This window comes from Zonotrichia albicollis, chromosome 6 (assembly GCF_047830755.1).
Source record: "Zonotrichia albicollis isolate bZonAlb1 chromosome 6, bZonAlb1.hap1, whole genome shotgun sequence".
NCBI classification, from domain to species: domain Eukaryota; kingdom Metazoa; phylum Chordata; class Aves; order Passeriformes; family Passerellidae; genus Zonotrichia; species Zonotrichia albicollis.
In genome coordinates this window covers 29,723,725-29,738,917 of record NC_133824.1, presented here as the reverse complement: position 1 = coordinate 29,738,917, position 15,193 = coordinate 29,723,725, and the positions used below count along the sequence as shown (strand labels likewise).

Sequence of the window (15,193 nt, the reverse complement as noted above, 5' to 3'; positions counted from 1 at the left end):
TTGCACTTCCAGATGCTTTAAGACATACAAGACATTATGCAAATGATAGAAAAGGTCTGTTGCCTTCTGATACAAGGCAGGCGGCCTGGTTTCAGGAGACAGCACGGTGACTCATTCCCCAGGGTCACTCGGGCCTAAGAAACACGCGGACACCAATATGGTGGAGGATCAAAGGCCTTTATTCTCTCTTCCCGTGGGGTTTTATAGTCTAGGGGGCTTCTACGTCAGGTGGGGGTCTGTCCTTACCATCTATGGTTAGTAGGGGATGGAAAGTTACCTGGGCAAGTGGAAAGTTACCGGAATCCAGTTCGGTGGGCTACATTCCTATGTTAATTTTCTTATCTAAGGGGGCAGGGGCCCTGTCTTCCCGTAACATCACGAGATCTTCCGAACGCCAGGCCCTATCTGCTACATCTCCCCCCCCTTTTTCACAAATGAATGAGGTAGTCATACACTGAAATGAGGTATAAGGTTGTAGTTCGATAAGGAAAACGGGGTTTGGTAAATCTGAGTAAGCTTTCGCTAGTCAAGGTTAGGACTTGTGGCTGGCAGTGTTCCTTGGTTGGATTCGCCGCTCGATGAACAGGATGTTGGCCCGTTCTAGGCGGGCCTGAACAAATGAGACCAGCTTGTTCAGCAGGCATGGTCCGAAGGTAACCGCTAGAAGTAGCAATGCCAATGGACCTATTAGGGTAGAAATCAGAGTGGTTAGCCATGGTGATTGATTGAACCAGGACTCGAACCAGCCCTGTTGAGCTTCTCTGTCCTTCTGCCTCTGAGCTAGTCTGTTTCTGAGTTCTGCCATGGAGTCTCTCACGACTCCTGTGTGGTCTGCATAGAAGCAGCACTCCTCTCTCAAGGCGGCACACAGGCCCCTTTGCTGCATGAACAGGAGGTCCAGACCTCGCCTGTTCTGCAAGACCACTTCTGAGAGAGAGGAGACTGACTTCTCCAGGAAGGAGATGGATTTCTCGATCCTTTGCAGGTCCTCATCGATGGTCATTTGCAGCTGGGACAGTCCTTGGTGTTGTGTCGCTAGGGCTGAGACACCCGTTGCCGTTCCTGCTGCTCCTAGCCCGAGCAGCATTGCGATAGTTACACCTGTTAGTATTTCTCTTTTGTGGAGCCGGCTGGGTTCCTCAAAAAGGTGGTACACCTCTTCGTCTGAGTGGTACAGGACCCTAGGAACAATCAGAACTTGGACACAAAAGTCGTTAGAGTCATCAAATTTGGCAAGAGACACACAGGGACTCACTCCAGATCGCTGGCAAACCCACATCCCAGGTGCGGATGGGACTACCCACTTATTGTTTTTCTTGTTAGGCTTGACAACTTTGGTGCAGACGTTGCCTCTCCGCCTAGCTAGTGTGGCATTGCCAAAGCATCTGCCCTGGCCTGTGACCTGGCTCAGGGTGATCCCTTTGCGAGGGGTTTCCCATCTGCACTGGTGAGGGGCATCGGCCGTGGAGTAACTGAAGGGAGTGTTTAAAGCAATTCCTTCATAAAAGGGAGGTTTGACATCGTAGCAAAGCCAGCAGGATTCGGTTAGGTTAGGGTTGGATTCATTCAGGGATATAAAGGTAGCTTCTAACATACGAAGTATTGGGTCTGAGTCCGATCCGGCTGCACGGTCTATCTGAAAGACCTCCGCATGGCCGGTTGGGACTTTGCTAACTCTAGTGGGTAGGGTTTTAGGGTAGGTTGCGTTTTTCCCTTTCGGCACGCTTTTAATCACTTTGTTTGGTCCGACCGCTCGGGGTGCCGACGGTTGGAGCCTGATAATTCGCACATTTACTCTCTCTTTTGACCCTTGAAGGACAACTGTCCACGTTCGGCCTATGGCCCAACTGGGGTGATGTGGCTGCAAGACTGTCATGTTATAGCTAGTGCATTTCCGAATTTTTGGGATTTTATGGTGATTGCGATAAAAGTTTCCCTGGAGGAAAATGGGTGTTTTGCAGCCGCTGGGTGCCCAGGCGAACTGTAAGAATTTGTCGGGCTCTTGTGGATCCCACCCAGGCCCCGACGGTCTGGCATCTGTAACAATGGTTTCGCAGCTCCAGTGCCCACAATATCCCCACTCTGGGTGATTGCAGTAGCTTTTTCCTGGGTTTGAAGCTGGGCACCAGTAGGATAGGTACATGTGGGTGGCGTGTGGGGAATTGGGGTCTACCTTTGGTCGTCCTGGGAACAGGTCGGTGATGCGGAGCACGAAGGATGGGGCATTCGGTGTGGTGACTTCCCTGAGCACCTTGTCACTACTAAGGTGACGCATGACCCACCTGAAAGGCCGGTGGGGGTAGTGATCTGGGCTGGCTTGTCCTCTGGCAACAAGCCCCAGCAGCAGAATCACACAGAAACACCGCTGATGCTTGGGTCTCACCCGTGCCGGTCTCTCGGGCGCTGCCAAGCGGCTTGGTGGTCTGTCACTTTCTTCTGGGATGGGCATGTACGCGTCACGAGGAGCATGTCCTGTAAACAGAAACTCACAATTCTCGTCAGTCTCATCCTGCTTATTATGAAGGTCGGGCTTAATTGACTTAAGCGGACACCACTTGACTTTGCCGTCCTTTTTGACAGCTGCATACTCTCTCCCCGTGAGCATCAGCCTCCAGCCCCGTTCCCATTCGCCCAGCTCGTTTCTAATTACTACTTGTGGGCCCTCCTCTAGCGCTCGGTTGGCCCAGTGCTTTTGAACGGGACTGTTTGTTTCATCTCCCCTAGGGAACTGATTCAGTGCTAGCAAAGCAGTTGCCAGCATGCGCGCTTGATCTCCTGGGGGAATGGCATTGGCAAAGCCCTCTGCTTTTGCTAACACCTCTAGCTTGGTTTTCAGGGTCTGATTTGCTCTCTCCACTATGGCCTGCCCGGTACTGTTATATGGGATACCTTGCACTAATGTGATGCCCCATTTTGAGGCGAATTCCTGTACTGGTTTGGAGGTGAAATTGGACTCGTTGTCCGTTTTGATCTGCTTGGGGATACCAAGCCAAGCCATGGCTGTCAGCCAGTGCTGAACTGTGGCCTTGGAATTTGTTTTGGGGTGCTGTGTGGCTATGATCGCTCCGCTATAAGTGTCCACTGTCACTGCAAGCCACGCTCGGGGCTTCAGTAGTTCACACCAGGTGAAGTCTGATTGCCAGATCTCAGAAGGCTTGAGACCTCTCGGGTTGACTCCACTGGTCTATAGGGGTGACTTCTGGCAATGAGGACAGGTGGCTACCACGTGTTTTGCGTCTGCGGTCGGGATCCCGCATCTCTTCGCCAGTGCTTTGGCTCTGATGTGGAGCGACTCGTGCAGCTGACGAGCTTCCTGCAACGTCCACACGCCTTTTGCTGCGGCGTCCGCTTTGTCGTTGCCGATCTGGAAGTAGCCTTTGACTGGGTCGTGGCTGTTAACGTGAATGACTGACACGGTGCCCTGTCGCGAGGAGAGTGCTTCTTCCAGCATTAGGGCTGCTGCTGATGTAGACACTCCTGGTCCTGCCATGGCTAGGCAAAGCTTTGCCACGAATATAGAGTCCGTTACTATGTTAAGGTGTTCCTCTTGAAAGAGTCCGCACGTCAAGACTACTGCTGTCGCCTCCAGCTGTTGCACTGACAGTGTGGGGTCACATGCTTTGACGCAATGCCATTGCTCTCCTGTCTGCCACACTGCTGCTGCAGTCGAAGTCGTGGAGGAAGCATCTGTGAAGACTGTTGGTCTTGGCTGCGGTCGGTCCATGACCTTTGGCGGTATGTCCATGTCGACAATGGCCAGCAGCTGAGTCCAGGGTGGTTTGGAGGAGTAGGAGATTTCTCCTCCGAAGCCGGTGAGAGCAAGGGCTAGGTACTCCGATATCGTGGCTGACTCCGTAGTTGGTTGCTTGCGAAACGGAAGGTGGATGCTTGTTGGCTCAGTCCCTAGGTGTTTCAAAGCGAGTTTCCTGCCTTTCATGATGAGGCTAGCGATGCATTCGATTCCTGGGGAGAAAGCACGAGCAGGTCTTCCGAGAACCACTCATTGAATCGGTCGGGCCTTTTCAGAAGGTCCTTGAGCCAGTGCTCTCACTCCCCCCCTCGGTGTAAAGTGAACGTATAAGTTCAGTGGCAGGGCTGGGTTCCACTTGGCAAGTGTGCCCGTGGACATCTGGCTTTCGATGAAGTCAAGGGAGCTCGTCGCTTGCGGTGTCAGCTCCTTGGGTTCCCAGGGGTGCTTCTCTTTCAGGAGGTCATACAAGGGGTCCATGACTTCAGGAGGAATCAGGACAATGTTGCGAAGCCACTGCAGTGATCCCACCAGGCGTTGCACGTCGTGTAGTGTTTTGACGTCTCGACTGACCTTCGCTTCGGGGGGTGTCACGTAGGAGCTTGTGATCCCCACTCCCAGGAAGGTCACGCAGGGTCTTCTCTTGATCTTTGCACTTGCGATCTCGAAGCCGTTGGCCTGAAGGGTTTCCGTGATTGTGGATACTAGGTGATCCACTTCACTTGCCGATGGAGCTGCTACCAGGATGTCATCCATGTACTGGATGATGGTTGCGGTGGGATGGGAGTGTCGAACTAGCATCAGTGCTTTGTCCACAGTGATTTGGCATATGACAGGACTGTTGACAAGTCCCTGTGGCAATACCCGCTATTGGAAGTGGAGGTTAGGCCGTTCGCCATTTCGGAATGCCACGGAAAAGGCAAATCGTTCTCTGTCCTCAGGGTGCAGGGGTATTGAGAAGAAACAGTCCTTGATGTCCAGCACTGCGCACGGCCGCCCTGCAGGGATGGCTGAGTTCGTGGGTAGCAGTGTCTGGACAGGACCCATGGGTTGGATCGCTTTGTTTACTTCTCTCAGGTCGTGGATGAGACGATAGCCTTCTCCGGACCTTTTGGGGATCACGAATACAGGGGTGTTCCAGAGGCTGATAGAGGGTTCTATGTGACCCTTTTGCAGCTCGCGGTCGACTAGTTCCAGCAAGGCTGCCGCTCGAGGCTCTGTCAGGGGCCACTGCTCAACTCATACGGGGTCTGATGATTTCCAGGTCAATTTGATCGGCAGCGGAGGGTGTACAGCAGTGGCCCTTAGGATAAATTTGTAATCCGGAATCCTAGCATGGAAAGAATGTCCCTTCTTAACAGGGGTGGAGAATTTTGCAGTATGTATGGGTGGATCGCAACTGTTTGTTCTGGTCCCTTTTTCGTGTGGAGTGTTATAGCCACCAGCTGGGTGCTTTTCCATGCTCGAGACTGCCCTCCCACTCCATTCACTGGAGGGACTTCTTTGAATTGCCAATGTCTGGGCCAATGTGCTTGGGGAATAATCGTGCAGTCTGAACCTGTGTCCGCCCAGAACTGTAACCCTATGACATGGGAATCCTGACTGCCATAAAGCCGGCATGTTCCCCACACCATCAAGGGTTCCCTCTCTATTTTCATAGCCAGGGCCACTCAGGGATCCCGCTCTGGGGTGTCTCCTGCTGGCCCTGCACCACCGGCGCAGCTTGTGGCAGTGGGGGGTGCGAGGGTGCTGATGGGGTTGCATAGCTTTGCCATTGCACCGTAGGCAGGGATGCAAAATTGGCTACTCTCTGTGGGGGGATAGGATATGAGGGTCCCCTGCCCCACTGGGGGTTGCTGTAGCTGGGCCGCTGCATATTCCAGGTGGGAGGGGGCTGGACACGGCCCGGCTGCCCCCCCCCCTCCCGTTTCCCTGAAGCCTGGATCTGCATTCCTTAGCCAAGTGCCCCTTCTTCCCGCATGCCCAGCACGGTCCCCTAAGTCCTCCTTGGCGTGGCGGAGCAGCTGCTGATAGGTGCCTTGGCTGGGGACAGTTTGCTGCCAGGTGGCCTGCCTGGCCACACTCAAGGCATGCCATCACACTGGTTATTGCAGTGTGAACTGCTGCTTGGATAGGAGCCAGATGCTCTTCCTTTGCAACGTGCCTAATCATGGTTGCTGCATTAGCTTCAGGTGGCAGTGACCTTAAGATGTCCTTGGTGGCTGAGTTACACTGCTGGCGCAGGCAGTCTGCCAGCACAGGACCCTTAGCCTCCGACGGCAACAAAGAGGAGTCCAGTGCTGCCTGAAGTCTGTCCACAAACTGAGTGAAGCTCTCGCTCTCACTCTGTTTGATGGTCGACCATGGGGCTGGACTGGCCACTACTTTAGCCGCAGCACGGATAGCTTCCCGGGCAGCACGGGTGGTTGTCATGACCTCATGAGCCCGCAAGCCCTCAGCCTGCGCCTGGGGTGTTATCATGGTGGGGTCTCTGCCCATGAGCCTTTGTAAGCTGGAGCCATGCAGTGGATGGTTAGGTCCTGTCACTCGGGCCAGCTCCTTTGTGCATTGATCTTCCCACTCCTGTTTAAAAACTATCATCCCCGCACCATCAAAAATCATCCTACACATCTGTTTAATATCAAAAGGCAACATATCATCTCCTCCGAAAACGCCATCAATAAGTGTGGTAACCATGGCAGAATTAATTCCCTTGTCTGCAATCGCTTTGATTATTGCCTGGATTTCCTTTGGGTTTACAGGGGAGTAAGTCCTCTGTTGGTTATCGCCTGTTCCCCTTACGCGGACCGGGAGCACCAGGTTAGCAGACGGGCTCCACTCCGCACAAAACATCTTTATTTTCCGCCAATCCGTAAGCGGAGTCTGGTCTTTCTCTAATGATCCCTTCACCCACGCAGGAGCCTTGCGACTAGAAACCTTGTATGTCGCTGATCTCCCTCTGTTAAAGCTAGAATCCGAATCCGAGCTCTCTGAATCCGAACTCCCTGACTCCCCCTCGTCCCAGACCGAGTCAGAGTCAGAGCCGGAAACAGAGTGAGCCCGCACTTCCGGGCTGCTCTGCCTTTTTCCCGGGCTCCGACCCCGCCCCCTCCTGCGGGGGTCGGGCCGTTCCCTCCCCCTGGGGTCCCCCCGCCTCCTGCTGGGGGAGGGTCTTGCCCTATAAGGACTTAATTTGAATAGAGCGCTTTGATTGGTCTCACGCCGTACCGCGGGGGCCGCCCCTTCTCCCCGCTCTCCCGCACATGCGTTCTGGGGTGCGCTGACTGCATTTCCGCCCCCCGTCTCCTTACTTCCGCTCTCACCACGTGCTTCGGCGCTTTTATCAAACCCATATGGCGGCGGGGAGTCCCTGCCGCTCTCGGCGCCGCTCCCGGCGCCGCTCCCGGCGGGATCGGCCGCGTTCCGCGCCTCCTCCGCCAACCCCCGCCAGAACGCCCGCGCGTGTCCTTCCCCCCCCGATGGCGAGCCCGCTCTCTGGGGGGTTTCCGCCGACCGCGCCCCCCCCGCGAGACCGCCCGGGTCAAGAGTCTCCGCAGTCTGTGTCGCCGCACTTACCCCGGGCTGCGGGGGGGCTAGCAAGCAGGTTTGTGCGGCTTTCCAGGCTTCCTGCTCTTGTCGAGCTTTCTGTAAAGCCTGGAGAACTTTGCCCCAGGATTTTAGGGCTTTCCCTGAGCCGGACGACATAGTGTCTTCGGCCAGAACTTTAGTAATATCGTCCCAAACCTCCGGATGGAGGATATCCGTGGGGCTTTCTATAGCCCCAAGCTTAACCAATCTCGGCAATGCGAGAGATAAATCCTTAATTTTACATTCTAACCCAAACTGTGCATGCATATCTGATACGACCTTTGCATAGGATTCCATGTTCCTTGCCGGTCCGGGGACGTCTCCCCCGCTGTAGTCGGACCTGCCGCTGCAGCCGCTGTCTCCCGTCCAGGCGAATTCCCGTTCCCAGGGCGCTGATCGGCTTCCCGGGTTTCGGCACCAGAATGTTGCCTTCTGATACAAGGCAGGCGGCCTGGTTTCAGGAGACAGCACGGTGACTCATTCCCCAGGGTCACTCGGGCCTAAGAAACACGCGGACACCAATATGGTGGAGGATCAAAGGCCTTTATTCTCTCTTCCCGTGGGGTTTTATAGTCTAGGGGGCTTCTACGTCAGGTGGGGGTCTGTCCTTACCATCTATGGTTAGTAGGGGATGGAAAGTTACCTGGGCAAGTGGAAAGTTACCGGAATCCAGTTCGGTGGGCTACATTCCTATGTTAATTTTCTTATCTAAGGGGGCAGGGGCCCTGTCTTCCCGTAACATCACGAGATCTTCCGAACGCCAGGCCCTATCTGCTACAAAGGTCAGATGATTTTTGTGCTTCAGAAATTACAATTTATTCTTTTCATCCAGAAGATCATTTAATTTAAAAAGTAAATACTTTTTCTTGCCTATCAAATAGGTTGTTAGGAATACTGACAAGTTAGGGAGAGTAACTGCATCTGCAGAGGGTAAAGATTTTGGCATATGTGTCATGCTCATTCTTATTTCATTTTTTCTAGATTTGGTATGATTTCAGAAAATTTAAGCGAATGGAAGATGCGGGCACAGTGAAGATCCCAGTAACACTGGAGAATGTATGTTTTTGTTTTAAAATGCTACTTTCATGGAGCAGAAAAAACCCCAAGCTTTTGTTTTGTCAGTATTCAGAATCAGAAAAGTTACAATTTAATTTCCTTGTAGAAATGTAATCTAAAATAGCTTTTGTATAAAACTCCCATCTCCTCTGTTGTTAGATTAAACCCTGCTGTGTCCTGGTAGTAAAATGAGGTGATATAACAGTTACTTTTCCAAGAAAAATTATTTTGCTTATATGCATGCAGAAGTTTAATACTATTACCATTGTTAGTTGAATGATTTTCTTTATATATTTGTGGTAAAAGTTCATTTCTAAGTTGAGCAAACTTCTGTTATCTCTGATCCTCATTAAAATTGCATTATCGGAGTGCGGGAACCTTTCTGCCCTGGCTTTGTGTTTTGCAGATTCCTGTATTCCAGCGGGGGGGCACTGTGATACCTCTGAAGACCTCAGCTGGAAAATCCACTGAATGGATGATAGATATTTCTTATGAACTCCACGTGGCCTTAGATGCAGAGGTATGCTGGGATAGTGTTCCCTTTTTACAAAGATGTCTTCTACTCTTGTCTGACCTTTTTAGGCCCTGTTTGATCAGCACAATGGCATCTACATTTGAGTGCCCAATGGCTCTTCTCCAAGTGTGTGTTTGAGGGGACTCAGACAGCTCCCCCACTGTCCCCTCTAAGCATGACTATCTGAGTACAGCAGAGCCAGAATATTTTTCTGACTTTTTTCAGCCCTTGTCTAGTCCCTTGGAGGGAGGAGCAGAGAATGAACAAGCCACAAACTTCCTTTTGGACACAGAGAGGGAACTTCCTACAACTGTCTTTGCTAGTAAAGAGGTGACATATGGCACCTGCATCAATTTACAAAACCAGGATGTCCAGCAGTCTCAGAGCTGGATTGCTTGAGCCTTCCAGGGATACAAGCTGCTTAAGGAAAAAAAATACACACCTTCAATATGAAGCATAGCATATAGTGAGACAGTTTAATTATTCAACACTAGAAGTTGCTGTTATATTGTGCTTTATCTGGTGTGTTTCACAGGCCTGTGCCATAGGTGAGCTCTACGTAGATGATGGGCATTCATTTCAATATCTCCACAAGAAGCAGTTCCTGTATCGGAAATTCACTTTCCACAAGAACATTCTCTCTTCCAGGTAACAGCAATCATGGACAAAAGCCACCAACACACTGTCACTGGAAATGCCTGTTCTAGTTCATGAGGCCTTCTTACAAAGGTAGCAGTATTAGTCTCACCTGTTGCTTAGTGAAGTCCGAGAGAGTGCAGAATCTGTCATAAAACTTGCTGAGGTAAATAGTGTTCTACAGAAGTCTGAAGGCAGTGCCACGTGAAATACTGAGCTGTCTTACATTGTTTCATTGTAGTCAGACTTGAGATTCTGCAGATGGACACAAATATAAAGGAAGTCGTTAGAAAGAGTACAGCCTGTCTGAGAGACAAAAAAGATAGATCAGGAGATTTGCAAGTATGCAACACCTGGAGCGTTTATATTTTCTAAGATTTGTTTTCTAACATAATCTTTGTTGAGAGGGTGGTCAGTCACTGGGACATGTTCCCCAGGGAAGTGGTCAAGGCATCAAGCCTTTCCTAGTTCAAAGCACATCTGGATGATGATCTGAGTCACATGGTTAGGTTTAGGTAGTCCTGCAAGGAGCAGGGAGTTAGCTTGATTCTTATGTGTCCTTCCAAGCTGAGATATTCAGTGCTTCTGTCTGGGAATCAAAACCACACCTTTGCAGTCTCCCAAAGTAATCAACAAATTCACCGTATATATTAGCATGAAGAAAAATACTTGAAGGGAGGCACAAGCAGATACCCCCTGCAAAGGTTCAGTGACAAAACCTAAAAGCCAAAGAGATGCCAAAAATGTACTGTAGCACTTTTACTATTGAGGTGCATTGCACAGAGGGCTGTGTAGTGCATAAATGGTGATTCTACAGACATTTTTTATTCTTTCAAGCTTCAGAAGTATGCAGGTGTTGGTCCTAAAGCTACAAAATTTAACACAGGGCAAAACTAGTTTAGCTTGTATAATGTGGTTAAAAGTATACTTCAAATCTCCTTATATAGAATATGAAATCTGAAAAGCTTAAAAATTCAGGATGGGAAAGAAAAATGTTGCTAAATTGCTAGCAAATCTGAAGTTGGAAAAAAAAGATTTTGATATTAATAACATCCTGTTCGTTAAAAAAGAGGTGCATTTTGATTTGATTTGGGGGTTTTTTTAGAGCTTTTTAATAAAAATTCAATTAGTTACAAAATTAAACATAATTTTGTCTCAAATTGAAGTATTTTACGTGAAAAAAAGTTAAAATTAGCTTTACATTTATATTTAGGAGTTTTGACTACTGTTTTCTGAAAATCCAGAACTTTTCTGGTTCTCAAAGCCATGCTTTTTGCCTTAAAATAGCTTATCAAACTGTTTTTCTTCTGACTGTGAAATCTGATATGCAGTGAAAAAATCAGCTGACAGTGGGAGAAAGCTTTACTTGTTTTTAAGACAAAGGTAGAGGAAAGGAAACCAGTATAGGAAGCTTTCAGGATGAGACTGAAGTAATAATATTTGTGTGATACTGAATTTATTCTGATGGAAAGAAATTGATGTATATGAAATTATTTTCTTTTTTCAGCTGCATAGATGAAAGCGGACAATACCACACTACATGTGTAGTTGAACGGGTGATAATTCTGGGATTTGGAAAGCAACCCACTTTTGTGACAGCCAGTGCCAAGGGTAATGAATTGACTTCTATTTTACTACAATTCTTTTCAAATTCTGTTGCTCTGCTGCCATTCACCTGAGGTGTCAAACTGACAGGTCTGCAGAAGAAGTGTTACAGCTTAGGAAGCCTCTTTGTTTAGCTTTCTTTGTTACTTTTTTATATCAAGGACAGAATTTAATGAAAGGAACCAGCAGCTATTCACCACTAATACTGCATGCAGAACTGAAGAACACTGACTTTGAAAGATGATAAATACATCAGTAAATGTGGTTTGGAATGAACACATTCAGACAACATGAGCAGAGATGGCACTTCAAATGAAAGCCCATTTGCTTAGGTCTGTTAACCTGCCTAGTCTAGAACAGGAAACTTGCAGACAAACCCAGATTTACTCTTCTGTTTCCATGCTCATCCAAAACCTCTGGAGTTCCTGACTATATGGAGATCTCTAGAAGTTGTGAGGTATCCTATAGGGATAGGCAGTAGCAGCTACAGAAGGGGCATACAATTTCTGGTTGCTTTTCAAGCATGTCCCTTCATTTTGAGAGTCATGGGGAAATGTACTTTCTGCCTCCACCTGTCAAGGGTGCCTGGAGGAACACCTGTGCAAAAACCAGGGTGATTTTTTTTCAGAAAAAATCTTAAGTAGTTCCATAGTTTGATGTACCATAGTTTGAAAGATCAGAAAAAAAGAAATATTTACTTTCTTATTCCACTGCATTCTTATATGTGTGCTGGGAAGATTTGACTTCTATTTGTTTTTTAATCAATCCTTTCCATCAGTGGCAGGGACAGTCAGAACTAAAAACTGTAGAGTCCACATGTAGCTGTGTTTCAGAAGAATTCTTCTTAAATTAAATAGAAAACTCTCTTGTCCTGTTCAGATGGAAAAAAAAAAGATGTGGTTTTCACATATGATACGAAGACCTTCGCACTGATGCTGGAGAACTTAGCCCTGAGTGTTGATGCTGACTGGGAGATCTGTATCAGCTGAAAGAAGATGCAACTTCTTCAGAGAAACTGTCCATTGAGAGGCTGAGGAGAAATAAACTGAGAGGACTTCAGATGTTCACTTGATTCCAGTTAAATCAACAAACATGTTTTCCACCAACACATCCAAACTAACATTTCTTACAGTTTTTCTTTTAAAGCACCAGTTGCGACTTGGATAAATTTTCTGTTCAGCAAAAGTAATAGCACTAAGATTGTATCTTTGGGGAAATAAGCTAAGTACTATTTGCATTAGACTTGTTTCAGTTAAGCATTAAGCTTCAGTTCTGCCTTCACTTACAATAAATAATTATGAGTTGGTGGGGTGAGATTGTGGCTTGTTGGCACATGCCTTAATGTAAGTATTTGAAAATCACACTGTTCAGAGGCTGTTGCACTTGAGGAGATCTGGGCCGGTGCAACAAGCAGCATCAGCAGGTGTGGCAGACACAGAGGTTATCACCAGAGTTCTGCCTGCCAGCTGCCTTCTGAAAACAAACACAGAAGGAGCCACCCAGTGTGATCACAGACACTTCTGCTTTCCAGTCCTTATGGCAACGCAAAATTAGCTGGTCTGCGCGGGAAAGTAAACAGCAGGCTGGCCAAAGAGCTCAGGCACTGCAGGTGAGGGTTAGGTAGCTTGTGCCATTCGTTTGTGCAGTAACAGAAGACAGTAATGTGGTGGTGCAGAAGGCTCCCTAACAGCCAGCTTTGAAACTTGGATTTCAAAAGGGCACAGGTACTACTTAAAAAAAAAGTTTTCTGTTAGGAAAGAATTGGCACTGATGATTGAATGTCATTGATTAAAGGCAGCCCAGTGAAGAAGCTATGCTTTCCCAGATCTTCCAAGTCCTGCCAAGTTTTGGCTTCCTTTAGAAAAGTTTTAGTCATGTCAGTTTTTATTATCTGGCTGAGATTTGAGCTAGGCATTTATGAAGCAGAATTTAATTTTAATGGGATTAATTCTGTGTGCAGGCATCCCACTTTCTCTTAAAACTCAGCCTAATGTTCCCTTGCCTTTTTTTTCCCACTATCTCTGCAAACAGAACCGGTATGTTTTGATGCTTGCTTTGCTTGCAGAGACATCCTGAGTCTCACATCCATCACATCCTGCCTGTTCCCTCAGGCTTTTCCATCTTAGCACCTCTTTTCACAGGCTGCCATTGCTCCACAGAGTTTGTTTACTCTTCTATTTGCTAAACTTGTCAGCTATATTATTTTCAAACCAGTTCTGTTTTGAGTCCAGTCTGAACATGCCATTAGTTGGGTTTCTGGTTTTTCTGGATTTCTAGTTAATTTAATTTCTTTTCGTTAGATAAGGAAGTAGTTTCTAAAGACATCAGTAAATTAACTCATAGGAAACAGAGAAGGATGGTCACCATTTTTGCCAGCTAAAGGTAACATAACATTACTAATCCCCCCTGTCATTCCCACCTGCTGCTGTTTGTCCTCTGTAGGGCAGATTGCTGGGAACAGCAAGCATGAGAGCAAACTGTGAGTGCTCTTGACTACTCAAGTGTAGTTTGTTCCCACCAGACCCTTAGCTCCCTTCTTTTATATTCTGCAGAGCTATTTGTCAGCACCTTCCAGGAGACAGTGTGAGCCTCCACTCCAGGAACTGGCAGTGTGAATACTGTTGTGCTTAATGCAAATGTGCTAATCTGGGTAGAACAGCAGCAAACAGATCTTTTGCATCTGTGAAAAGAGAGACAGACCCTATTTTTCTATCAACTTCTAAGCTTTGATTGATGATTTCTTACTGTGTTTAAGTATAGCAGTGCTTCTGACAAGATACAGTTATTGTCTTGGGTAATTTAATAAAATATTTTAACTGCTATTTCTCAAATTGGAAAGTGAAATAAAGTGAAATGAAGCAAGTTACATGCCTTTTTCCTTCCAACCTTCTTTCTACTGCTAAGAATCACTAGTGAGTATTCTTCCAAGGGTACCTGGTGAATGTGAATGGCTTGCCTTTATTCTCTGGCCCTCAGTAAGATATCTGCACCATAGTAAGTACTCATGGGTCAGATTTTCAGTGGTATGAAGTTCCTAACATCTATGGATTTCAGTAGAAATTAGTTGCTGAAAATCTTAAGAGTTGGGTCTTCAGATCTGATAAATTTCAAAGAATATGATTTACATTGCTGTTTGTAGTAACTCACATACTTTTTCACATATTTATGCCATAAATGAAAAAATAAATTTTTAGTATATCTTTATAAAAAGTAATAGTTCTATTAGTGAAAACAACTGGAGAGAAAACTCCATACAAATTAAATAGCAATATTAACATTTAAGATTAATTCACTAATTCATTGTTACTGTTGAACAGGTCAGCTATTTGAGTACTTCTGCTTACAGGAAGTTCCATCACATACAGGATTTAATTCCTGAGTATTTGTTTTGCTGTTAGTATTAGACAGCACATCCATTGTCCTCTATGGAAAACTGTGTTTATTTAAAGGCACCATTTGTCTTTTATTAGCAGCTCCTGTAAAAAAAGACCAAAATCCTGCATAACAAACTCATCTTTCCAGTATGAAATAGGAAAAGGAGAAATTGTATTTTAAACAGGTGTAACTCCTGAACATGCCTAAAGAGCAGCATTGGTGTAGAAGTGAGAAGTGCATGTCCACCTGCCATTCCATATGCAGGCACTGGCTGATCTGTTAGCTCTAGCAGTAGCAGCAGGTCATACCCTGGCACTTGCTGACAATCCCAATTAAAAAAAAAAAAACCAAAACACTGCTAATCATTCACATGATCCTCCCCAGCAGCCCACAAAGAGTTTCTCAAATGTCATACCCCTACAATTCTTCCAGAAACGCAGCTCTGTATGTAAGGGGTGCACTGAGCAAAAAGGGAGAATAGGAAAGAAAAAACACATGCACAGGCTGCAAAATGAGCACTTTGCTGAACTGTGCAGTGAAAGGCCCTTGTGTCTCAATATTTGCCTATCTTGGAAAGAGTGACACATGGCTCTGCCAAGCTGTCCTGCAATGTAATGTCAAGTATGAGACCTGCAATCCTAGCATCTAAATGTAAGGAGGAAGTCATCAAT

At 47.2% G+C, this 15,193-nt stretch overlaps 1 protein-coding gene across 1 annotated transcript in view; it reads left to right on the top strand.

Moving 5' to 3' along the window:
• The window catches only part of GANC (glucosidase alpha, neutral C), a 31,761-nt gene extending 17,748 nt beyond the window's left edge, over positions 1-14,013 (top strand). The window contains exons 20-24 of the mRNA XM_074542972.1: positions 8,318-8,392; positions 8,799-8,912; positions 9,442-9,554; positions 11,050-11,153; positions 12,027-14,013. Coding sequence (XP_074399073.1) covers positions 8,318-8,392; positions 8,799-8,912; positions 9,442-9,554; positions 11,050-11,153; positions 12,027-12,136 — 516 coding nt within the window. The 3' untranslated portion in view covers positions 12,137-14,013. The remainder of the gene's footprint in view (positions 1-8,317; positions 8,393-8,798; positions 8,913-9,441; positions 9,555-11,049; positions 11,154-12,026) is intronic.
• Positions 14,014-15,193: the final 1,180 nt, after the last annotated feature.